The following is a 25,062-nucleotide window of genomic DNA, read 5'->3' as shown; positions in this document are numbered from 1 at the left end:
GGTTGCAGTGAGCTATGACCTTGTTTCTTTACAAAAATAATAAAAAATAAAAAGGACTATATGTCAAAGTCTCTTCAGTTAATAAGCGGTGAGTAGGGAAGCTGGGAGTTGAACTCAAGTAGTTTTGTTCTGGAGCCTGTTCTCAATTACCTCTCACTAGATAGCCAGGTAAAAGTGGAGGAAGTGTTCCATGAAAGGATCTCTCTCTTCTGTGGTCATAGTTGGGCACATAAGTGCTATGGAAAGCAGCTTGATGTTATAGGCCTTTAATGAATTAGAGTATTATTTTGGCCAAGTGGAAAGAAATTTATCTGAGTGTCAACTGTGCATACTACTCCAGGGTTAGTCAAAACTAAGATCTGTCCACGTGGTCAAGGAACTTACGGTGAGTCAGAGGAAAGTTGTAATTTGTGCTTTTTTGTGGCTGTAACCATTTCTTCCTGTCAATCATCTTGGCAGGGTTAAAGATTGCTTTATGGAAGAAATATTATTTAAGTTTTGAAAGATAAATAGAAATAGTATTGGCAGAAAAAGGGTTCTGTACTTCTTTAGAGCTTTTTGTGAGATACTACTTCAGAGTACATAGAGGTGTGAAGAATGGGAATTTTAGGAAAAGCTTAGGAAACATTGGGAGTTGAGGATTTGTTTTGTTTGAAAAGTCAGTAGCTAGGTTGGAACTAGATCTTAGAGCTTAATCATATGGGAAGGTTTTTTATTTTTAAAAACCAGACTACTTAAATTTTGTTTCATTTGACCTATGATTCATTTTATGTCTTAGTCTTTTTTTTTTTTTTTTGTGGAGACAGAGTCTCACTGTACCGCCCTCGGGTAGAGTGCCATGACGTCACATGGCTCACAGCAACCTCTAACTCTTGGGCTTACGCAATTCTCTTGCCTCAGCCTCCAGTTCCTACTCAACATAATAAATGGTCATACAAAGGGTATTTAAAAAGCCATTCAATTTCATCACCTAAAGCTAGCAGCATAGTTAAGATGATTACTTTACATACTTTTTTTTTATTAAATCATAGCTGTGTACAATAATGCAATCATGAGGTACAATGTGCTGATTCCATATGCAGTCTGAAATATTTTCACCGAATTGGTTAACATAGCCGTCATGGCATTTTCTTATATTATTGTGTTCAAACCCTTATACTCTACACTTAGTAAACTTCACCTGCACCCTTCCAAGATGCACCCTAGGTGTGGACCCACCAATCACTCTCCCTCCACCCTTCCTCCCCCTCCCTTACTCCCTTCGCCATATTCTTGTACTGAGATTGGGTTATAGCCTTCATATGAAAGCTATAAATTTGTTTCATATTAGGGCTGAGTACATTGGGTACTTTTTTTTCCATTCTTGGGATACCTTGCTAAGAAGAATATTTTCCAGCTCCATCCATGTAAAAATGAAAGAGGTATAGTCTCCATCTTTCTTTATGGCTGCATAATATTCCATGGTGTACAAATACCACAATTTATTAAGCCATTCATGAGTCTATGGGCACTTGGGTTTTTTCCATGACTTAGCAATTATGAATTGGGCTGCAGTAAACATTCTGGTACAAATATCTTTGTTATAATGTGATTTTTGGTCTTCTGGGTATATACCTAGTAGAGGAATTATAGGATTGAATGACAAATCTATTTTTAGATCTCTAAGTATTCTCCAAACATCTTTCCAAAAGGAACGTATTAGTTTGCATTCCCACCAGCAGTGTAGAAATGCTCCCTTTTCTCCACATCCATGCCAACATCTCTGGTTTTGGGATTTTGTGATGTGGGCTAATCTTACTGGAGTTAGATGATATCTCAAAGTAGTTTTGATTTGCATTTCTCTGATGATTAAGGATGATGAGCATTTTTTCATGTGTCTGTAGGCCGTGCACCTTTCTTCTTCAGAGAAGTTTCTCTTCAAGTCCCTTACCCAGCCTGAGATGGGATCACTTGTTCTTTTCTTGCTAATATGTTTGAGTTCACTGTGGATTCTGGTTATTAAACCTTTGTTGGAGACATAACCTGCAAATATCTCCTCCCATTCTGAAGGCTGTCTGCTTGCTCTACTTGCTGTGTTCTTGGCTGTGCAGAAGCTTTTTAGTTTCATCAGGTCCCAGTAGTGTATTTTTGATGCAGCTTCAATTGCCCAGGGGGTCCTCCTCAAAAAATATTCGCCCAGGCTGATTGCTTCAAGAGTTTTTCCCTGCACTTTCTTCTAGTATTTTTATAGTTTCATGTCTTAAGTTTAAATCTTTAATCCAGTGAGAGTCTGTCTTAGTTAAAGGTGAAAGGTGGGGATCTAGTTTCAGCCTTCTACTGGTTGCTAGCCAGTTCACCCAGCACCATTTGTTAAATAGGGAATCTTTTCCCCATTGAATGTTTTTAATTGGCTTGTCAAATATCAGGTAATGGTAAGTAGCTGGGTTCATTTCTTAGTTCTCTATTCTTTTCCATATATCTACCTCTCTGTTTTTGTGCCAGTACCATGCTGTTTTGATCACTATTGATTTATAGTATAGTCTGAGGTCTGGTAGTGTAATTCCTCCTGCTTTGTTTTTATTTCTGAGTAATGTCTTGGCTATTCAAGGTTTTTTCTGACTCCATATAAAATGATGTATTTTTTTTTTTTTTGAGATCTTTAAAGTATGACAATGGAGCTTTAATTAGGGATTGCATTAAAATTGTATATTGCTTTGGGTAGTATAGACATTTTAACAATGTTGATCCCAGTCATGAGAATGGTATGTTTTTCCATTTGTTAACATCTTCAGCTATTTCTTTTCATAGAGTTTCATAGTTCTCTTTATAGAGATCTTTCATGTTCTTTGTCAGATAAACTCCCAAATATTTCATCTTCTTTGGTGCTACTATAAATGGAATAGAGTCCTTGATTGTTTTTTCAGCTTGCCTATTGTTGGTATATATGAAGGCTACAGATTTATGGGTGTTGATTTTGTATCCTGAGACATTGCTGTATTCCTTGATCACTTCTAAGAGTTTTGTAGTAGAATCCCTGGTGTTTTCCAGATATACAATCATATCATCTGCGAAGAGTGAAAGTTTGATCTCTTCTGACCCTATGTGGATACCCTTGATCACCTTTTCTTCCCTAATTGCGATGGCTAAAACTTCCATTACGATGTTAAAGAGCAATGGAGACAATGGGCAACCTTGCCTGGTTCCTGATCTGTGTGGAAATGGTTTTGATTTAACTCCACTCAATACCATATTGGCTGTAGGTTTGTTGTAGATGGTCTCTATTTGTTTAAGAAATGTCCCTTCTATACCCATTTTCTTAAGTGTTCTGATCATGAAGGGATGCTGGATGTTATCAGAAGCTTTTTCTACATCAATTGAGAGAATCATATGGTCTTTGTTTTGTAATTTATGTGCTGAATTATATTTATAGATTTACATATATTGAACCAGCCTTGAGACCCTGGGATAAAACCTACTTGGTCGTGGTGTATAATTTGTTTGATGTGTTGCTGGATTCTGTTTGCTAGGATCTTATTGAATATTTTTGCATCAATATTCATTAGTGATATTGATCTATAATTTTCTTTTCTTGTTGGGTCTTTTCCCGGTTTGGGGATCAAGGTGATGTTTGCTTCATAGAATGTGTTGGGTAGCATTCCTTCTATTCCTATATTTTGGAAAAGTTTGAGTAACATAGATAGTAGTTCCTCTTTAAAAGTTTGGTAGAATTCTGATGTGAAGCCATCTGGTCCTGGGCTCTTCTTTTTAGGGAGATTTTGTATAGTTGATGCTATTTCAGAACTTGATATAGGTCGGTTCAACATTTCCACCTCATCCTGGCTAAGTCTTGGGAGGTGGCATGCTTCCAAGTATTCGTTGATTTCCTTCAGGTTTTTATATTTCTGAGAATAAAGTTTCTTGTAATACTCATTAAGAATTTTTTGAATTTCTGAGGAGTCTGTTGTTATTTCATCTTTACCATTTCTGATTGATGAAATTAGAGATTTTAGTCTTTTGTTCCTGGTTAGGTTAGCTAAAAGTTTATCTATTTTATTGATCTTTTTAAAAAACCAACTTTTTGATTTATTGATCTGTTGTATAATTCTTTGGTTTTCAATTTCATTTAATTCTGCTGTAATTTTGGTTATTTCTTTTCTTCTGCTGGGTTTGGGATACATACTTTTTTTTTGTTTGTTTTGATTTTTTTTAGAGACAGAGTCTCACTTTATCACCCTTGGCAGAGTGTTAAGACATCACAGCTCATAGCAACCTCCAACTCCTGGGCTTAGGCGATTCTCCTGTCTCAGCCCCCCAGTAGCTGGGACTATAGGCGCCCACCACAACGCCCAGCCATTTTTTTCGTTGCAGTTTGGCCGGGGCTGGGTTTGAATCCACCACCCTTGGTACATGGGGCTGGCGCCCCACTCACTGAGCCACAGGCGCTGCCCTACTTTACATACTTTTTAAATTTACAAAATTAGGCTGTACTATATACATACAGCTTTGTAAATTACTTTGTAATTTACTCTGTAAATTTTTATAAATTTAACAGTACAAGGGAGACAGTTGTTCATAAAAAATATTTTTAGTGACTAGAGAGTGTAGATGTACCATTAGTTTATTTGTCCAATAATCCATTGATGGATATTTAAGATGTTTATTTTTTGGCTGTCACATCTCTGCTACTCTTTTACACTTTATTTACTTAATTCTAATTTATTTCCTTCTAAATTATTTTAAATGGCATGTATTGAAGAAAAAGAGTCATGTACTTCTTTAGAGCTTTTTGTGAGATACTCCAGAGTGCATAGTGTAGGAGATTTTTTTTTAGCCTCTCTAACACTGGTAGTATCAGTCTTTTAAATATTTTTACTGTACAGAACATACTGGGGGAAAAGAAATTAGTTTTCAAATTATATGTTCTTTTGTCTTTTCTTAATCTATTATGCACATCTTTCTGTATCTGTATTGGCTATAAAATGTTGCATTGTATGACTGTATCACAGTTTATTTAATTAGCCCTCTATAAATAGTTTATTTAATTAGTTTCTTATACCTGAACATTTAGATTTTCAATGTTTTTATAAACAAGGCTGTTTATTCATCTTTGCCCAATTGACCAGTTATTTTTATTGGTTTATCTAAGCTATCTAAGTGTAATTACTAGGTCAAAGCAATTCTCTTTTACATTAAATGTTTACTGAATATTTACTATTTATATATTTTGATGTAATTTAGTGGCTTTAATAAATTAATAAGTTGAATTTACTTTTGTTTTTAAAATTCTGTAAATATATAGTAAATGAGAAGATATATTACATGTAAGGCATTGTACTAGATTCTAGAGAATTCAACAGTGAAAAGAGACAGTGTCCTGGCTGGGACAGGAGTTTATACATGGTGCTTGTAGAATTTGAGCCAGTAGCATAGTGATAAAGATCTGTCCTAGATTATTTTATTCTTTGATCTTTCCATAATATCTTTAGACTTTTAAAGGAAAGACATTTAGATGTATTTATTTATAATTCACTTATCTTTTTCCTAAACAGGAAAATAGTTCTGCTTGCAGGATGGGCGTTGTTCTTATTCCTTGCATACAAGGTTTCCAAAACAGACCGAGAATATCAAGAATACAATCCTTATGAAGTATTAAATTTGGATCCTGTAAGTAGTATGTTTACATGATGCACATTGGTTTAATGATCCCATGAAAATATTATAGGTCCACATCCTAAAAAAATAGTGACATGCCAAAAGAAATCAGACTTTGGTCAGTTAGATGTTTTGTTAAAGTAAGATATGTAATCCATTATCATTCCAATGTATATGTTTTTAAGCAACAGCTGTTTATTGCCATGTTATTAAGAATTGGGCTGGGTGCAGTGGTTCATGCCTACAGACCCAGCAACTTGAGAGGCTGAGGTACAAGGATCACTTGAGGCCAAAAACTTGAGATCAGCCTCTGCAACATAGCAAAGAAACAAGGTGAACTTACTAAATGTTTACTTAATATTAAAATAGACAAGTGGCTTAGCACCTGTTGCTCAGTGGTTAGGGTGCCGGCCACATATACCAAGGCGAGGGGGTTTGAACCTGGCTGGGGCCTGCTAAGCAACAGTGACAACTGCAACAAAAAAATACCCGGGCATTGTGGCGGGCACCTGTAGTCCTAGCTACTTGGGAGGCTGAGGCAAGAGAATCGCTTAAGCCCAAGAGTTTGAGGTTGCTGTAAGCTGTGATGCAACGGCACTCTACTGAGGGCAACATAGTGAGACTCTGTCTCCAAAAAAAAGTAAATAAATAAAACAGACAAGCAGCTGAACCAGGTATTCCTCAGATTATTCTTTGGAAAGTTAACCTTTGATTTGAGGGTTCTTTGAGCCAGACTTAATTCATTGTGATTATTTTTTGATATTTTAAATGTCAGTATTCTTTTATTGAAATGTAGCATTATGTGGTTTCACTTTCAGATATTCGGTGCCTAGTGTACTTGCACATAATAGGTGCTAAATAAAATACATGTATCAGACACGATGGTGTATTTTTATTAAAATATATGGGATGAAATTTATGGGAGAAAATATAGGATGAAAACTTCATTTTTTTCTTGGAATTCTAAGTAGTTCATGTTTTAACATCAAAGTAGAATGGATTATTTCTTTATAGAATTGAGTTTATTTTTACTAACACAAAGTTTTTCTTTTAGGGGGCAACAGTAGCAGAAATTAAGAAACAGTATCGTTTGCTGTCACTTAAATATCATCCAGATAAAGGAGGTGATGAAGTTATGTTCATGAGAATAGCCAAAGCTTATGCAGCGTAAGTATCATAGGACCCATTATAGATTTTTAAGAGTGGTAAAGGTGGTCTTCTATTTTAATAAAGTAGTAAAGTAGTTGTCATATACTTTTATTAAGTGCTAAACTGATATTTTGAATCTTTTTTTTTTTTTTGCAGTTTTTGGCCAGGGCCAGGTTTGAACCTGCCACCTCTGGTATATGGGGCGGGCGCCCTACTCTTTGAGCAACAGGCGCTGCCCTGATATTTTGAGTTTTAACATTTATAGAACTACCCACCAGCCCTAAAGTGGTAATTTAATTAAACCTTCATTTTTAAGTCATAAAGAATTGACACTTTAAGTTTTTGCTCTGTGAACTTGATTAATTTAAGTAGTGAGTGATAAGTTAATTGAGCTATTTTTTTTTTTTTTTTTTGAGATAGCGTCTTAAGCTGTCACCCTGAGTAGAGTGCTGTAGCGTTACAGCTTATAGCAATGTCCAACTTTTGGGCTTAAGTGATCCTCTTGCCTCAGATTCCCAAATAGCTGGGACTACAGTCGCCCACCATAACACCTGGCTATTTTGGTTTCGGTTGTCGTTGTTTGGCAGACCTGGGCTGGATTTGAACCCGCCAGCTCCGGTGAATGTGGCTGGCGCTCTAGCTGCTAGAGCTACAGGCCCCGAGCCTAATTGAGCTATTTTATTAGCATCCTGATTACAAGTGCTTATACTTAGACCTTGTTTTTTTTTTTTTTTTTTTCCAGTTTTTGGCCAGGGCTGGGTTTGAACCCGCCACCTCTGGCATATGGGGCCCTCACCCTACTCCTTTGAGCCACAGGCACTGCCCAGACCTTGTTTTTATTTGCAGGTTTTTAAAATTTGGTTCAATCTATTTTTCCTATTTGTCCACATAGGTCAGTGGTTCTCAACCTTCCTAATGCCTCCACCCTTTAGGTTTTCTCCTTTAGCTATTTAAAGACAAGTTTAATTTTCACTTTTAAATTTTTCATTTTTGGCATCTTTTCTTTTTATAATTTCTTTATACCAGATTATACCTAGTTACTATATTGTTAATTACTATTCTTATTGCAGTGTAGATTGTTAAGGTCTCCTTTTTTAATAATCAGAAACTTTCTTCAAGTATTTTCAGAACTTAGCTCATTTTCCTTGTTGGTTTAGATGTAAACATAGGTGAATTTATTTGTTGAGGTACATATATTTTCACACATGCATTATATGCACAGACATATCTGTGCATTTATAAACTTTGAGGAACATTTGTCATACTTTTTGGGAAACAGAATAGATTATATAAAATTAGAATTCATTACTTCTTGGATATTAACATTATGAGAGATAAAAATTAGCTGGATTCTTTAGGACTTATGATAGGTGCATCCCCGCACAGCTCTTATTTTGAATGAGTAAGTAAAATATATGACTATTTTTTGATGACTCAGTAATGTATAATTTTGTGAGCTAATTTAAAAAATAATAATACAGCTAAAGAGAGGCATACCTGAAACATACTGCAGATTCTGTTCCAGACTACTGTAGTAAAGCAGATATGATAAAGCAAGTCACATAAGTTGTTTTTATTTCCCAGTGCATATAAAAGTTATGTTTATACCATATTGTCATCTACTGGGTGCAGTGGCGTTATATCGTAAAAAACAGTGCACTTAATCTTAATTAAAAAAACATACTTTATTGCTAAAAAGTTTTAATCCCCCAGGCCTTCAGCAAGTTATTATCTTTCTACTGGTGGAGAATCTTGCCTCAGTGTTGTTGGCTTCTGACAGATCAAGGTGGTGATTGCTGAAGGTTAGGGGGGCTGTGACAATTTTTAAAAATAAGACAACATTGATATTGACTCTGATTGATATTGGATCAATTGACTCTTCCTTTCATTGAAGTTTTCTCTGCAATGTGCAATGCTGTTTGAAAGCATTTTACTCACAGTAGAACTTTCAAAATTAAGAGTCAGTACTCTCAAAACCCCTCCAGCTGCTTTATCAGTTAGGCTTATGGTATATTCTAAATCTTTTGTTGTCCTTTCAACAGTGTTCACAGCATCTTTACCAGGAATAGGTTCCATATTAAGAAACTATTTTCTGGGCAGCGCCTGTGGCTCAAGGAGTAGGGCGCCGGTCCCATATGCCGGAGATGGTGGGTTCAAACCCAGCCCGGGCCAAAAAACAAAACAAAACAAGAAACTACTTTCTTTGTTCATCCACAAGAAGCAACTCATTATCTGTTCCCAGTTTGATCATGAGATTTTAGCAATTCAGTCTCATCTTCAGGCTCTACTTCTAAGTGTAGTTCTCTTGTTATTTCTACCACCTCTGCAGAGACGTCTTTGCTGAAGTCTCAGCCCTCAGAAACTTCTGTAGTATTGATGTTTTATTTTTTCAGAGACAGGATCTTACTCTCTTACCCAGGCAGGAGTCCAGCAGCCAATCATAGCTCACTGGGTTCAAGGGATCCTCCTCTCTCAACCTCCTGAGTAGCTAGGTCTGCAGGCACACACTACCACACCTGGCTAATTAAAAATATTTTTTTTTTGTAGAAGTGGGGTCAAGTTATGTTGACTAGGCTAGTCTTGAACTCCTGCCTTGGACTTGAAAAATTCTGGGGTAATGGGCATGAGCCACTGTGTTTTGTTTAATGTTGATATTTTTAAACAACTGTGAATCATGAATATTTTTCGTACTCTTAAGTATTCATTAAGAACATTCATCATTCATGGGAGGAGTTCAGAATATCTCATAGAATGGTAAATCCTTTCCAGAAGGTTTTGCATTTACTTTGCCCAGATCTACCAGAGGAATCACTGTCTAGCCTTATAAAATACATTTTCTTGAATAATACAACTTGAAAGGTGAAATGACTTTTTGAACCACAGACTGTAGACATGTATTGGCAGGCATGAAAAGCACATTAATCTCCTTGTACATTTCCATGAGAGCTCTTAGGTGATCAGGTGCATTGTCAATGAGTAGGAATCTTTTGAAAGGAATCTTTTTCGGAGCAGTACTTCTCAATTGTGGGTTTAAAATAGTAAATCATGCTGTAAATAGATGTGCTGTCATCCAGGCTTTGTTGTTCCATTTATAGAGTATAGGCAGACTAGATTTAGCATAATTCTTAAGGGCCCTAGGATTTTTACAATGGTAAATGACTGTTGGCTTCAACTCAAAGTCACCAGCTAGCTTCTAGAAGGTCAGCCTACCCTTTGAAACCTTGAAGCCATACATTGACTTCTCTCTAACTATGGAATTCCTAGTTGGCATCTCTTACACTGAAAATCTGTTGCTTAGTGTAGCCACCTTTATCAACAGTCTTAGCTAGATCTTACGGATAACCTGCTACAGCTTCTCCATCAGCACTTGGTGCTTCACCTTGTACTTTTATGTTACGGAGATTGCTTCTTTCCTTATTAGACCTCATGAACCAGCCTGTGCTATAGCTTCAAACTTTTCTTCTGCAGCTTCCTCATTTCTTAGGTTTCATAGAATTGAAATGAGTTAGGGACTTGGTGTGAAGTTAGATTTTTGACTTCAGGGAATGGTGTGGCTGGTTTGATCTATCCAGACCACTGTAACTTTCTTCAGATCAGCAATACAGCTGATATGCTTTCTTACCATTTATGTTTTCACTGAACTAGCACTTTTCATTTCTTTCAAGAACTTTTCCGTTGCTTTCACAACTTCACTGTTTGGTTTAAGAGGCCTGCCTGTCTTGGCTCTTGAAAAACTTTAATGATTTCTTACTTTTGATTGAAAGGGAGACACATGAACTCTTCCTTTTCACTTGAATATTTAAAAGCCGTTATGGGGTTACTACATATTAATTGGCTTAATTTCAGTATTGTTCAGGAATAAAGGTGCCCAAAGAGAGAAGGAGAGATGGAGAACTGGCTGGTTCGTAGAGTAGTTAGAATACACATGTCTATTGATTAAGTTAGGTGTCTCCTATGGGTATAATTTGTGGTGCACTAAAACAATTACAATAGAAACAACAAAGATCACAATCTCAGATCACAATAACAGATATAAAAATAATGAAAAGGTTTCAGATAATGTGAGAATTACCAAAATGTGGCAGAAACAAAGAAAGCACTTGCTGTTGGGAAAATATTACTGACAGACTTGGCTGTCACTGGTTTACTACCCTTACGATTTGTAAGAAACAGTATCTGCAAAATGCAGTACAGGGTATGGCTGTGATTGGATACTGGATTATAATAGCAGACTGTGAAAGTGGCATGTGAATGACACAGTGTGGGAAATACTATCTTACTCATTTTCGTGCTTAATAAAGTTATTAACTGTTTTTGTTCTCCACCTTTTTTTGTGGCTTCTTGGTTATGTACGTGAATTACTATATGATTCTGTAAAAAAGCAATGCCATTAGGACTTCTGAAGTGTGCATGACATTTTCTGCATAGTAGACATTCTTCAGATTTCTGTCTTTCAGTTGGTGTCTCCTTTCTCTCTCTCTTTTTTTTTTCCAGTGTGTCTCTTCTTGAAGCATTTATTCTCTTTGCGCAAACATTGATGTCCCTTGTTTGCTATCTTAGGTAATTTAAGAAGAGCAGATTCTAGAGAAAGTTAGATAGCCGAGATTATTTAATTAGTAGCTTTAATTTTAGTGCTTTTGGTGACTTTTTTTTCCCTTAGTCTTCAAGTGTTTTAATAACATTTTCAAGTTTGTGATTTTTTTGTTGTTGTTGAGACAGAGTCTCATTATGTCTTGGCGTCATAGCTCACAGCAACCTGAAACTCTTGGGCTTAAGCGATTCTCTTACCTCAGCCTCCCAAGGAAGGTTGGTGATTTTTGTTGTTAAGTTGCTAGGACTCTGACTATGATGTTTGGTTACTAATAGAAGTACAAGGAGTAGTTTTAACTCAGATACACAGTCAAGCTATAGGGTATTTTATATATAGAATGTCTTAAATAGTTGATGTTCTATAAGACCAATGAAAGAGTGAAATGTGTTTGGGACCCATAACTCTGAGATATTATAACTTGCATGAATGTAACTAAATTAGACAAAAGTGTGTTATTTATTAAATCCAAGTTCTAAGTGATAGAATTGAAGTTGCTATCTTATGAATATCTCTAGCAGCCTCAGTATAAACTAAAGCAACCTATGGAATGTGCTTATGTAGGCTTTTTATTTATAATGCTTTTTAGAATTTGCTTTGGTTATTTAGGAATTTTCTCTCCCCTTAATTGCCTATTATAATACGCCAGCTGGGCCATTACTCTTTTTTCATCAGATTCTAACTTAAGAGGAGAGAAAATGTGGTTATTTTTAAGAAGTTCAGGGGTCCTCAAACTGCAGCCCGTGGGCCACATGCGGCGGTATGATTGTGCCTGTTCCCGTTTTGTTTTTTTACTTCAAAATAATATATGTGCAGTGTGCATAGGAATTTGTTCATAGTTTTTTTTTTGTTTTTTTTTTTTTAACTATAGTCTGGCCCTCCAACGATCTGAGGGACATTGAACTGGCCCCCTGTTTAAAAAGTTTGAGGACGCCTGAGTTAGACCATTGAATTCTCTGGTTCATCTGTCTAGGTCTAGTTGAGATTTGGTCTTCAGGTGTAAATCCCTATCTTTAAGCTGCTTTATAGCATGTAGGCAGCATGGTTATTACCTTAAAGATACTTTAATTTTTGTAAAAGCATGTGTTTTCATGTGCTCCTATACATAATATGTAATTTAACTATACATAGCCAACTCATGATCACTCATACATAATCTACTGAAAGGATTCTTTAAGACAGAATTTATAATCTGGAGTCCCTAAAATTGTATATGGAATTTATGTGTCTTTATAATAATGCCATTTTCCCAGGGCAAAGGGGACATACATTTCATGAGATTTTTTTTCTTTCTTTCTTTCTTTTTTTTTTTTTTTTTTTTGAGATAGTCTCATTCTGTTGCTCAGGCTATAGTGTTGTGACATCAGCCTAGTTCACAGCAACTTCAACTGCCAGGCTCAGGTGATCCTCCCGCTCAGCATCCCAAGTAGCTGGGACACATGCCTGGTTAAGTTTTTGTGTTTTTAATAGAGACCGGAGTCTGCTTCATGTTCATGCTGGTCTCGAACTGGTGAGCTCAAGGGATCCTCCCACCTTGGCCTCCCAGAGTGGTAGGATTATAGGCAGAAGCCACCACACCTGGCCCTTGTTTGATTTTTAACAGAATCATAATCCTCTTCTCTCTCATTCCCCGAAAGTTAAGAAGTTAAATCATGTTTAGGAAACTACACTCAGTGAATTTTTAAAAATTATATTTGTATCATTGATCTTAACTTTGAATTATACTGACGTCACATATCTTTTAAGTATTTTAACTCTTTGGAATATTATTTTACTGAAATACTAAAAAGTAACAAAACATTTGCTTTCTTAAACTGATTTTTAAAAAGTTAATGACTTCTTGGCTTGGCGCCTGTGGCTCAAGCAGCTAAGGCGCCAGCCACATACACCTGAGCTGGCGGGTTTGAATCGAGCCTGGGCCCACCAAACAACAGTGACGGCTGCAACCAAAAAATAGCTGGGCGTTGTGGCGGGCACCTGTAGTGCCAGCTACTTGGGAGGCGGAGGCAGGAGAATCACTTGAGCCCAGGAGTTGGAGGTTGCTGTGAGCTATGATACTATGGCATTCTATCCAGGGCAGCAGCTTGAGGCTCTGTCTCAAAAAAATATTTCTTTTTTTTTTTTTTTTTTTGTGAGACAGAATCTTATGCTGTCGCCCTGGGTAGAGTACTGTGACGTCATAGCTCACAGTAAACTCTTGTGCTCAAGCGATCCTCTTGCCTCAGTTTTTCTATTTTTAGTAGAGACAGGAGATCTCTCTCTGGCTCAAGCTGATCTTGAACTTGTGAGCTCAAGCAATCCACCCGCCTCAGCCTCCCAAAGTACTAGGATTACAGGTGTGAGCCACCGCGCCTGGCCAAGAATATTTTCAAATAATTGAAAACTAATGAATGAATGTCCTTTTTGCTGTTTTATGAAGATATTTCTACACTGCCTGTCCGTATTTGGAGTTTTGCTGAATAGAAACTATGTTATCTCTTACGTTTTGGGAAACAGAAATATGGCTAACATTAGATGGGAACATAAGCAGAATCTTTTGCCATTTGGTGTCCAAAAATATATTATTGGTCTTTTGCGTGTGTCTGTGGCGGGGTGGGGGAGGTCCTGCTTTGTCTTCCTTAATCTCATTGTAACATTTTGTTTTATTTTTATTTTTTTGAGACAGAGTCTTTGTTGCCCTCAGTAGAGTACTGTGCTGTCACAGCTCACAGCAACCTCAAACTCTTGGATTTAAGCGATTCTCTTGCCTCAGTCTCCCAAATAGCTGGGATTACAGATGTGAGCCACCGAGCCCTGCTACATTGTAACATTTTTGAAGGAATCAAGAATTTCTTTTAATTCTTTTAACATTTTCACTGGAACCTGGAATAAAACTACTCTTTGCCTTGAGCCATTGTCCAAGCTAGGGATTACATTTATATTTAGGTGTTTAAAAATCACTCTGTCGGGCAGCACCTATGGCTCAGTGAGTAGGGCGCTGGCCCCATATACCAAGGGTGGAGGGCTCAAACCTGGCCCTGGCCAAACTGCAACAAAAAAATAGCCGGGTGTGTGGCAGGCACCTGTAGTCCCAGCTACTCGGGAAGCTGAGGCAAGAGAATCACCCAAGCCCAAGAGCTGGAGGTTGCTGTGAGCTGTGACGCCGCTGTACTCTACTGAGGGCGACACAGTGAGACTCTGTCTCTAAAAAAAAACAAAAAAAATTTTTTTAAATAAATAAATAAAAATCACTCTTTCACTTTTATATTGCCTGGGTTAGGAAGCTGGAAATTGTGATCTCAGTATGTGCAAATGACCTTTTCCACAGCAGTGGGTGGAATTTTAGAGTATTACAGGTGATATTCATTTGTTTCTTTGAGAAAGTGATGCCAGTGTTTTATATTAAATTTATATTAAAAATATGTATTTATCGTTATTAATGTATAAACATTAAACATTAATGAAGAAATGTTATTGAAGAAAGTCTGAAAAATACATGAGAGTACAAGGAAAATAATAAAAATCACCTAAACTCCTCCTTCCCTTCTTAGAAAATGTAGTGGCCTTTAAAATTTCATCTGGTTTCAACCGGCTAAACCTGGGCCAACTAGGAATTTGTATTAAGGCATAATGGTTAGCACTTTGTGCTAACGTGGCATTTCTTGTTCCGCCTTTCCACCTTTTTTCTGACTTCAGAGAGATTTTTCTTGGTTGGTTAATGTAGTTAGTCTGTATGGGTATTTATTCTTCAGATGTGGCTTTCTAATTTTGCAACTTTGTTTTTTTTGATTCTAGTTTAACTGATGAAGAGTCCCGGAAAAATTGGGAAGAATTTGGAAATCCAGATGGGCCTCAAGGTGTGGCAAATGACGATGTAAAAATATTGATGATATGGTATATATTATGCAAAAGTTAATTTGTGTAAAAGGAATAGTTTGATTTTCTTAGTTTATGAATAGGAAATTAATAACCACAGGGAGTTTAAACAGGTAAATTGACCCCCATTCATTAAATTTTACTTTTTTTTTTACTAGTTTGAAGGGTACAACTTAATTGATTCAGGGAAAAGAGTAATTACCATCATTAATATTTTCAATTGATGATGAAAATTTGATGGAAGAAATCTGTTTTTCTTTACTGACTTCACACATTTCCCCATATGTCCATATTGTTTTTATAAATTCAGGACACATAAAGAATTTAGGTTTTTTGGAAGAAAGAATTCCACAGGGCTTACTCAGGGCTTTTTTCTTCCCCTTGAAAAATTTGAAATTTGGGGTATAAACCATATCCCTTAACTTTTGTGTAAAGGGGGTCCACTAACGATGGGGTCCACTAGCAAGGTTATCTTAAAGTTTTGGGGGGAGTTGCGATTTGGGGATATAAATAATTAAAACTGTAAGCAGATACTTCAGAAACTCTGATGTTCTTTCTGTTTCAGCCACAAGCTTTGGAATTGCCCTGCCAGCATGGATAGTTGATCAGAAAAACTCAATTTTGGTGAGTATATTTAAAAAAGAGAGATAATGTATTTGGTGTAATTTGTGTTATGTACAAGTGTCTTGGTAATTTAAAGAGAACGACTATTACAAAGAAAATACTGGTATGCTATTTTTAACTTAATTAGGTATTGTGAAAACTGTTTACGTAACAGAAAAGAATCAGTACCCATTATTAGGCTGCTGCTTTGGGGGTAGTATGTTCTAAATGGAGGTTTTTTTCTTTTTGTTTTTTTTTTTTGAGACAGAACCCCTTATTCTGTCACCCTGGTTAGAGTGCTGCGATGTCATAGCTCACAGCAACCTCAAACTCTTGGGCTCAAGTGATCCTCTTGCCTCAGCCTCCCCAGTAGCTGAGATTACAGGCAACTCCTACAATGCCTGGCTATTTTTTTAGAGGTGGAGTCTTGTTCTTGCTCAGACTGGTCTTGAACTCCTGTGCTCAAGCAATCTACCCACTCAGCCTCCCAGAGTGCTAGGTTAAAAGTAGTTTTAAAACCTTGAAGTTATTTGACTTGACCTGTACAAAAACGAAGTATGCAAACAGAATATGACCCTCTAATATTCTGAATTTAAAAAAAAATAAAAACCCTCAAGTTGTGATGATTTCTTTAGTAAGTAGTTTCAGATTGAATCTTACCTTTGGTAAGGTTGGAAACTATTGCTTTTTATGGTATCTACCTTTTTCCTAAGGAATACTTAAAATTTAAATAATCTTTTTTTCGCCATTACCTAGGCTAAACTAATTTTAGTGTATGATAAAATTACTAATTGTAATAATAATTTTACAATTATTTATAATTGTAACAATAATTTCAATTAATTGAAAGTTGTAAATATTTCATATGGTACTTCAGGAGGCAGTGGAATATCAGCTTTAGACAGCGATGGGTGTTGCAACACTAAAATATTAGGAATCATCTTGCTGTTCAGTAATAGATAATTCCCTACTTCAACTTTCTTCAAAATAATTGTCTAGGAGCTATCTTTGAAGCAATAAAAACAAAATTCATGCAGTCTAAATATAATTTGATGTAATTGTTTTGAAAATGGCTATTAAATATTACTTTATACCAAACTAAAATAGATTATTTTTAGGGGTATATAGTTGCTGCATATAAACATATTTGTCATGTTACCCCTGTGAGAGTAATAGAGAAGAGCTAGTTACTACCAGATTTAGGATCCAGCAGTAGGAGAAAAATCAAGGTGAGAATTATTAGCAAACAGAACATTATGCAGTGGCTTCGTGATATTTGGGGAAAGGAGACAGTGTAACCAAGCGCTTCTTATTTCATTTATTTCCGAGGCGCTAAATACTTGCAGGTTAATATACTTGTGAATAAATAAGTACCTGACTGGAAGAGGAATGTAATTTAGAAAACTTTTGCTGGTGTTACCTATATTGTGTCAGTAAAAAACAGATTAAAAGATAATTTATTATAATGGATATGAGCCTAGGCTCTAGAGCTGAACTGCATAGGTTCAAAATTCTGCCTCTGCCTGTGCTGTGCGACCTTGGATAAGCTATATAAACTGTATATGTTGCAGGTTCCCTACTTACCAAGGGAAAAATAATGGTACCTTCCTCATAGAGTTTGACAATAAGGATTAAACAAGATAGTACATGAAGAATACTTTTAGTAGTGGCTCTACCTTTGTATGCCTCGAAGTTAAGTGTTATGGATGTTGTTATTATTTACCTGAAGAAAGCCATAATATTTTCCTCTTCAATTCTAGGTTTTACTTGTATATGGATTGGCATTTATGGTTATCCTTCCAGTTGTTGTGGTAAGTTCTAGCTATTCTTGTTAACATTTTTTGGAAAAAGAATTGACCTATTTTGGAATCTCCCTATAAGATTTTGATTTGTGTTAGAGTATAAATCAATTGATGTTTGAATTTAAGAATCTGCACTTTAAAAGGTCTTCTAAAGGTGACATAACTTTAGCATTTCGTGTGTGTTTCCTCCCAATCCCACAGTAACACACAACTGAGTTAATATAGATATATTTGGAATTTAAGATGAAAGTTTCTGCATCACCTTCTTCAATTCCATTTCTCTCAGAGATTATCACTGCTGAATTTGGTGTTTTTTTGTTTCAAATTTATTTCTGTATATTTGTGTGCGCTTTTTTAACTTTAATGAGATTTTACTGTACATTCTGTTTGTTTGACTTTTTTGGCTTAATATACTAGGGACCCAACATACAGAGTATCTCTACTTTAAAAACAGCGGTATGTACTACCATAATATAGAGATACCATAAAGTTTATAATTTTTACCATTTATTACTTTTGTGAGTTGTGTTCTTTCTGATCCTCGAGTTCCTGAGTCCCATGATGAACCCAATGATTAAGCTGTTTTGCCTTCTTACTGGGATTGTCATGAGGATCCAGTTACATGAAATGTGAATGAAAGTGTTACATCAACTGTAAAATTACTGTTACATTTATTTATCAAATATTTATTGAAGACATGCTATGGTGGTTTTATTCCTGTTTTTAAAACATTTACTTCAGATGTAAATATTTTAATCATATATATGCAATGACTTAGGTTGGTGTTTAGGCTTCAGACAATATCTAAGTAAATCATTTGAAATATGTAACAAGGAGGCATTTCTTCTAAAGCTCAGGTATTTTTATTTGCTTGTGAATATTTAGAGGATTTGACCATAAACATAATCTGCATCAAACTTAACATTTTCTTTTAGTTTTCATGCTTTATTTCTTGGTTAATTTTGTGTTTCAGGGTTCTTGGTGGTACCGTTCAATACGCTATAGTGGAGACCAGATTCTAATACGCACAACACAGATTTACACATACTTTGTTTATAAAACCCGAAATATGGATATGAAACGTAAGCAAACTTCAGTAATTATGATATCAATCACATTACTTTATGAGTCACTTAATGTTAAGTTGATATACTCTGTACTGGGGAAATTCCATTTTACAATTTTATAGATAATTCATTACAACTGATGCTGGAGAAAAGTGCCAACACCCTAATTTGTATTTTCAGTACTCCTGTTTACTCAGTTATATGTATCTAACATCAGAAATGGTTACAGTTGAGCTTTGGGTGTGCAGGTTTTGTAGTAATATTAACTGCCATTTATTATTGTGTGCCAAACACTTCTAGGGACTATACTTATGTTAACTTATTTCATCTTTGTTAATGCCCCCATAAGTAAGTTCTGTGTTTAAGTAAATCTTATAGATGAGCAAACTGAGGCACAGAAAAGGAACATGCTTGAGGATACACAGTAAGTGCCAGATCCAGGGGTTAGCTCAGGCAGTGTGGTACCTGAGCCCTAAACCACTACAGTTGTATCATTTATGGTAAAAATAAAAAGAGTTTTTGGTGTTCAAAGAAAACTGTTGGAATATTTCATTCCAAGTTCTATTTAAAAATTGCTTAAGAATTCACCTTGAGTCTGAATGAGTCAAAAAAAATTGCTTAAGACAAAAATGAGTACAATTTTAAATACTTTATTTGATCACGTAACGCTAACTTTATATAGTTTAAGTTTATAGTGCTACTTTTCAGAATGACTGCTTTGCGGAAATAATAGACACTTTCTCCATCTCTAACCTTTAAAAAATAAAAATATAAGTTTTAAATTATGCCTCACTGGAGAATGCATTTTTGTTCCAAAACAGAAATGAACTTTTCTGTATTTTAGATTTGGCAATTCTATTAATTTTCTTGGAGATGAGAGAGAAACTCCTCAGAGTTATTATGACTGTGTGTGTGAGAATAGATCTTACATTTGTTTTTTGAGGAATGAGTAAATATTACTTTTCCTTATGTGTATGTATTATTCTTTACATAGGATCAAAACGTTAATATAGAAACTGATTCCCTTGTGGAAATGTTTCAGGTTTATAATGTTTTGATGTGTTTCTTGCCTCAGTGATGTTGGTTGGTTTCATTTTGAGGGTGGTACTTGGCCTTACACAGTTAATTCTGTCAGAAAAATGTTGCTTAGTTGGGGATTTGTTTATATATCCTTGGTTATGTTAGCTGTCTTAGAAATAATTGTTTTCATGAACACATTTGGGGCTAGGAATAGTAATAGCTCACACATATATTGTGCTTGCTGTGAATAAGGTATATATGAAGAAACTGAGGTACCTAGTATGGTAGCTCATAGGTGTAAGCCCAGTCAAGGGTTTGAGGTTGCTGTGAGCTATGACATCACAGCACTCTACAAAGTGAGACTCTGTCTCCAAAAAAAAAAAAAAAGAATTTGTATAGGCTAACAGGGAATATTAATATATGGCTGCAAGTCATGTGTTTCAATTGTGTGTATTTCCACAAACCCATCCAGGTTTTATAATAAAATATTCTGGAAATTATAGTGTATTTTAATGTACTCAAGGCTCTGAGAAGTCATGCACTAAAGAAACCTTTAACTTTTATTTAATCCCTTATTTCCAGCCATGCTTAACCATACCAGCCCCTCCCTTTTTACACAGCAAATTATTAGCATCACATGCTATGTTAATACTCTAGAGAATGTTTCTGTAGAACACATGCCTAGGTCTAGAAACATGTTATTTTAAGTGATTTTAATGCCTCCAGTTACTTTGTCCTTTTATTTGATGCATACTTCTATCTACTTGTGATAGGTAATGGTACATATACTTTAAAAAGTGAGATTTTTCTTTTTTTATCAGTCATGGAATTCTCATGATTTTTAGCATTGCACATAATTAGAAAAGTCTTTTGCTTCTAAACTAGTGAAGTATCTCAGGAGAGGAAATTAACAGATGAGCAAATTTATTTATTTACCTTTATATTTCTTTTGTTTTCTCAGGTCTCATCATGGTTTTGGCTGGAGCTTCTGAATTTGATCCTCAGTATAATAAAGATGCCACAAGCAGACCAACAGATAATATTCTAATACCACAGGTTAGGCCAATCTTCCAAATTCCTTGATGAACAGTTAAGTATTAAAGTGAATGCTTTTTTAAGTATATATTTTTAAATAATTATTTTATCTACTCTAGCTAATCAGAGAAATTGGCAGCATTAATTTAAAGAAGAATGAGCCTCCACTTACCTGCCCATATAGCCTGAAGGCCAGAGTTCTTTTACTATCTCATCTTGCTAGAATGAAAATTCCTGAGACCCTTGAAGAAGGTATTTGTGATTCTGATATCTATAAGGTTTTAATGGGACCAAAGCCATGGATTTAATTAGACCTTATGGTGCAGTGTTGTTATTATTCTTTTTTGCTCAATCAAATGATTGCTCAAGGACCTTTTAAAAAGAAATCTGTATGCCGCATAATTACTTCACAAATAGTTTGAAGATCTAAGTCAGATGTTTTGGCAAATGTTAAAATTCAGTGTTTCAAGGTGAGCAAATGCTTTATAAATGTTTAGTTAATTGCAGATGATACAAAGTTCCTCATTTTTTAAAAAGGATTTTTGTAAGCTTTTGGGGGAATAAAAATGGATTTTGCATAAATCATTACACATCTGCTCCCATCCGCTAGCCCCTTCCAAGAGTGGTTATCAGTTTTTGTTTTATGTTTATTTAAAGGTCTATAAGTACTTGAAGCCATCTCTTCTGCTTAAAAGCAGTGGGTTGAGATGACAACCTTTCCAGGGATGTCATTAATTTTAGTGTCATCTCTTACCTGCATTATTTCAGGTGAAAAAGTGATCCTTAGGAAATAAATGTTCTTTCTAAATGTAACCTTAACTATCCCCTACCTCCTTTAAGCCAATAATGCAACCCAAATGCCTTTGAAAATAAGGCCACTTGGTACTCAGTAATTGGTGGTAGGGTAAGATGTTACCATGGAATGAAGGAGCACTATTTAGGCATTGTCATTGGAGTTGTTTGAAATACTAACTAGTGATTCTGTTACCAGTGTTTTGTACAGTTCTATAATTTCCAATTTTACCAGTTATCAAGGAACACATTTTTTTTAGGTTGCATATCAAACGCAGTGAATGGTCTTTCTAGTTAACTATTATAAATGAAAGCCTTTCTCTGTCTTTTACTTCCTCTTATTTATTTTTGAGACAGTCTCACTATGTCACTCTGGGTAGAGTGCTGTGACGTCACAGCTCACAGCAACCTCAAACTTTTGGGCTTAAGCAATTCTCTTGCCTCAGCCTTCCAAGCTGGGAATACAGGTGCTTGCCACAATGCCTGGTTTTTTTTTTTGTATTGTAGTTGTCTTTGTTTGGCAGCTGGGTTTGAACCCGCCAGCCCTGGTGTATGTGGCTGGCGCCCTAGCCATTGAGCTACAGGTGCCGAGCCTTACCTCTGTAATTAGTTGGAATTTATTTTCAATCTTAGTCTTTGGATTTATCTATGAGTATACCTATAGAAACTCAAGAGCACTAGAAGAACATTCTTAAAGTTTTCAAGTATAGCAAAATGAAGATTAAATTAAAATGAGACCATTCTGAAAAAAAAGGGAGTTTATTTATTAAGTCTGACACGATAACATAAAAAATTTGCCTTTGGGGCGGCGCCTGTGGCTCAGTGAGTAGGGCGCCGGCCCCATATGCCAAGGGTGGCGGGTTCAAACCCGGCCCCGGCCGAACTGCAACAAAAAAATAGCCAGGCATTGTGGCGGGCGCCTGTAGTCCCAGCTGCTCGGGAGGCTGAGGCAAGAGAATCACATAAGCCCAAGAGTTAGAGGTTGCTGTGAGCTGTGTGACGCCACGGCACTCTACCCAAGGGCGGTACAGTGAGACTCTGTCTCTACAAAAAAAAATAAAAAAAAATTTGCCTTTGAAACATCTAATATAAGCTAGAGTTTTCTGATTTTTTGAGATAGTGATACTGAGAAGAAACTCTTCAACCTATAAAATTCTGAGATCATGTGAAATACTTGTAGGACAACTTAAATTTAGTGTTAGTTTTGGGCTGCAGGTGATGAAAGATGCCTTAACTATAAAATTAGAATGATTTGTTTCAGGCTTTTGATTGTTTTTGCAGATCAGCAATTTATGCTGAAAAAATGCCCTGCCCTACTTCAAGAAATGGTTAATGTAATCTGCCAACTAATAATAATGGCCCGGAGCCGTGAAGGTGAGGAGGAGACATATTTAATTACAATGTGCTTTTTCTTGCAAGCATGTGCAGATTACACTTTGTGGCTTTAAGATTTATGGGTATTTACTGTAACTCTTTCTACCAGTTCAGCCTTCTCAGTTTTGCTCATGGCTTTTCTCACCTCTTTTCTAATATTTCCTAGTAGGTAAAGTTTTTACCAGAACTATGTTTTTTAATTTAATTTTTCCACTGTTTATTTTTGCTTTGCAAAGATTTAAAATAGTGTTTACCTCTGGATATTTTTAGAGTTAGGTTATTCTGCTTTTTAACAGTGAGTGGAATTACTATTTAACTGATGTAATAGTGATTCAGTTGACAATGGATTTTTTTGTGTGTGAAAGGAAAAGAATTGGGATTTGTAGTCAGTAAACAAAAGAAAAACCTTTTAAAAAGGTGATAGTGGTTGTGGTTTGTTATAGGTGATGTCATTTCTTGAAGTGTCAATACGTTCTTGATACTGATAATGTCTGATTATTTACTATTACTGGATGTGATGCAAAGCATTTTTAAAATTAAATCAGTGGTTGTTGCTGGATAATGTACATTTGACCAAGTTCGTGTCTTTTTAGTGTCTTAGTATTTTAAGTACTATCAACACCATGGTCTTAAATTTTGAAATTTTGAGGATTTTAGTGTTAAGCTTTGTTTTTGTGGTAAATTGTATGCTCCGGAACATGTAAAAAGTCCAGCCCTGTTGTTTTCTTTTCCTGTTCTTTCTAAGAAAGGGAGTTTCGTGCTCCAACTTTGGCATCCCTAGAAAACTGCATGAAGCTTTCCCAGATGGCTGTTCAAGGACTTCAGCAGTTTAAGTCTCCCCTCCTACAGCTCCCTCATATTGAAGAGGACAATCTTCGAAGGGTTTCTAACCATAAAAAGGTAATTCTTTGCCACTTTAAAGTCAATTTTTAGCAGTTTGTTGTGTCATTTAAAGGGAACATAAATAAAAGTTTTTCAGACATTTTTACTATGATTTCTTAGATTTAGAATGTTTAAACATTCTAAAATGGTCCCTCAAGTGGGTTCTCACATTTTCTTGATTAGAGAGTTATTTTATAAAATTTTACTACTGTAAGTAATTTTATGATTTTGGGGGTTGGTGTGTTTTAGCAATTAACTTTTTGTTCCTGCCATGCATGGTGGCTCATGCCTGTAATCCTAGCACTTTGGGAGGCCAAGGTGGGAGGATCACTTAGTTCAAGACTAAGAAAAATTAGCTGGATGTGGTGACAGGCACCTGTACTTCCAGCTCCCCAAGAAGCTGAGGAGGGGGGATTGCTTCAGCCCCGGGAGTTTGAGATTGCAGTGTGCTATGATCATACCACTGCACTCCAGCCTTGGTGACAGAATAAGACCCTGTCTCTTAAAATAAATGAAGGAATGAATCAAGTATAAATGCAATGGATACCTTCTAGTCATTTTATTCTTAGCTTAAAGTTTGGGCAATTTATTGGTTGAGTATGAAAAGAAAATTAAATATTCAAAAAATAAGTATATCAAATAAAAGCAATCCTTATTTTAAAAAAAATCAGTACTAAAGACATGGCAGTGAATCTTAATGTATAGAAAATATAAATATAAATGAAAAACTTTAGGAAATAAAAGAGACAGTGAAAATCTAGTTCTGGTAGGAGATGTTAGGTATTGTTTTGTATATTACAGCTGATGTGAGCAGAAAACAGACATTGATTTCAGTAAACTAAGGTAAAATTAATACATGTATATTAGAAGTTTGTAACAGAGTTCTCTGTTCTTTCAAGTAATCATGTTATTCTTACAAATTCATATTTATTAAGTCATAATTAAAAACTTCAGAATCCCCAAACCAGAATTTCACATGCCTCGTGGTCTAACTCATGTCTGTGATTAAATGACTAGCACTGAATACCTGGACATTAAAGAACAGTCTTCTAAGTTACCATTTAGCCAAGGTGGATGTTACTGCATAATAACTATTTTTACAAAATAAAGAAATAAGAATATTACATAGTAAAACCTTGAGGGTACAGCTGTACTTTGAGGTTCATTCTTATAAGTTTATTATTAAAAATTGAAAATCAACTGAGGATGCTAATTGACAGTAGTTCTTGCTTGGGTCAAGATTCTGTTTGAATGTTATTTTTTT

General features: G+C 35.6%; 1 protein-coding gene across 2 annotated transcripts in view; it reads left to right on the top strand.

Moving 5' to 3' along the window:
- SEC63 (SEC63 homolog, protein translocation regulator) overlaps positions 1 to 25,062 on the top strand; it is a 73,419-nt gene that overhangs the window by 18,423 nt on the left and 29,934 nt on the right. For both annotated transcript variants that reach the window (XM_053591356.1, XM_053591357.1), the window contains exons 3-12: positions 5,529 to 5,643; positions 6,686 to 6,798; positions 15,143 to 15,204; positions 15,789 to 15,847; positions 17,587 to 17,637; positions 18,602 to 18,710; positions 20,677 to 20,771; positions 20,870 to 21,002; positions 22,824 to 22,916; positions 23,662 to 23,816. In XM_053591356.1, the coding sequence (XP_053447331.1) occupies positions 5,529 to 5,643; positions 6,686 to 6,798; positions 15,143 to 15,204; positions 15,789 to 15,847; positions 17,587 to 17,637; positions 18,602 to 18,710; positions 20,677 to 20,771; positions 20,870 to 21,002; positions 22,824 to 22,916; positions 23,662 to 23,816 (985 nt within the window). The remainder of the gene's footprint in view (positions 1 to 5,528; positions 5,644 to 6,685; positions 6,799 to 15,142; positions 15,205 to 15,788; positions 15,848 to 17,586; positions 17,638 to 18,601; positions 18,711 to 20,676; positions 20,772 to 20,869; positions 21,003 to 22,823; positions 22,917 to 23,661; positions 23,817 to 25,062) is intronic.

The sequence above is a fragment of the Nycticebus coucang genome, chromosome 5 (genome assembly GCF_027406575.1).
Source record: "Nycticebus coucang isolate mNycCou1 chromosome 5, mNycCou1.pri, whole genome shotgun sequence".
NCBI lineage: Eukaryota > Metazoa > Chordata > Mammalia > Primates > Lorisidae > Nycticebus > Nycticebus coucang.
Note: the sequence above shows the minus strand (reverse complement) of the source record. Positions and strands in the feature narration are given on the sequence as shown.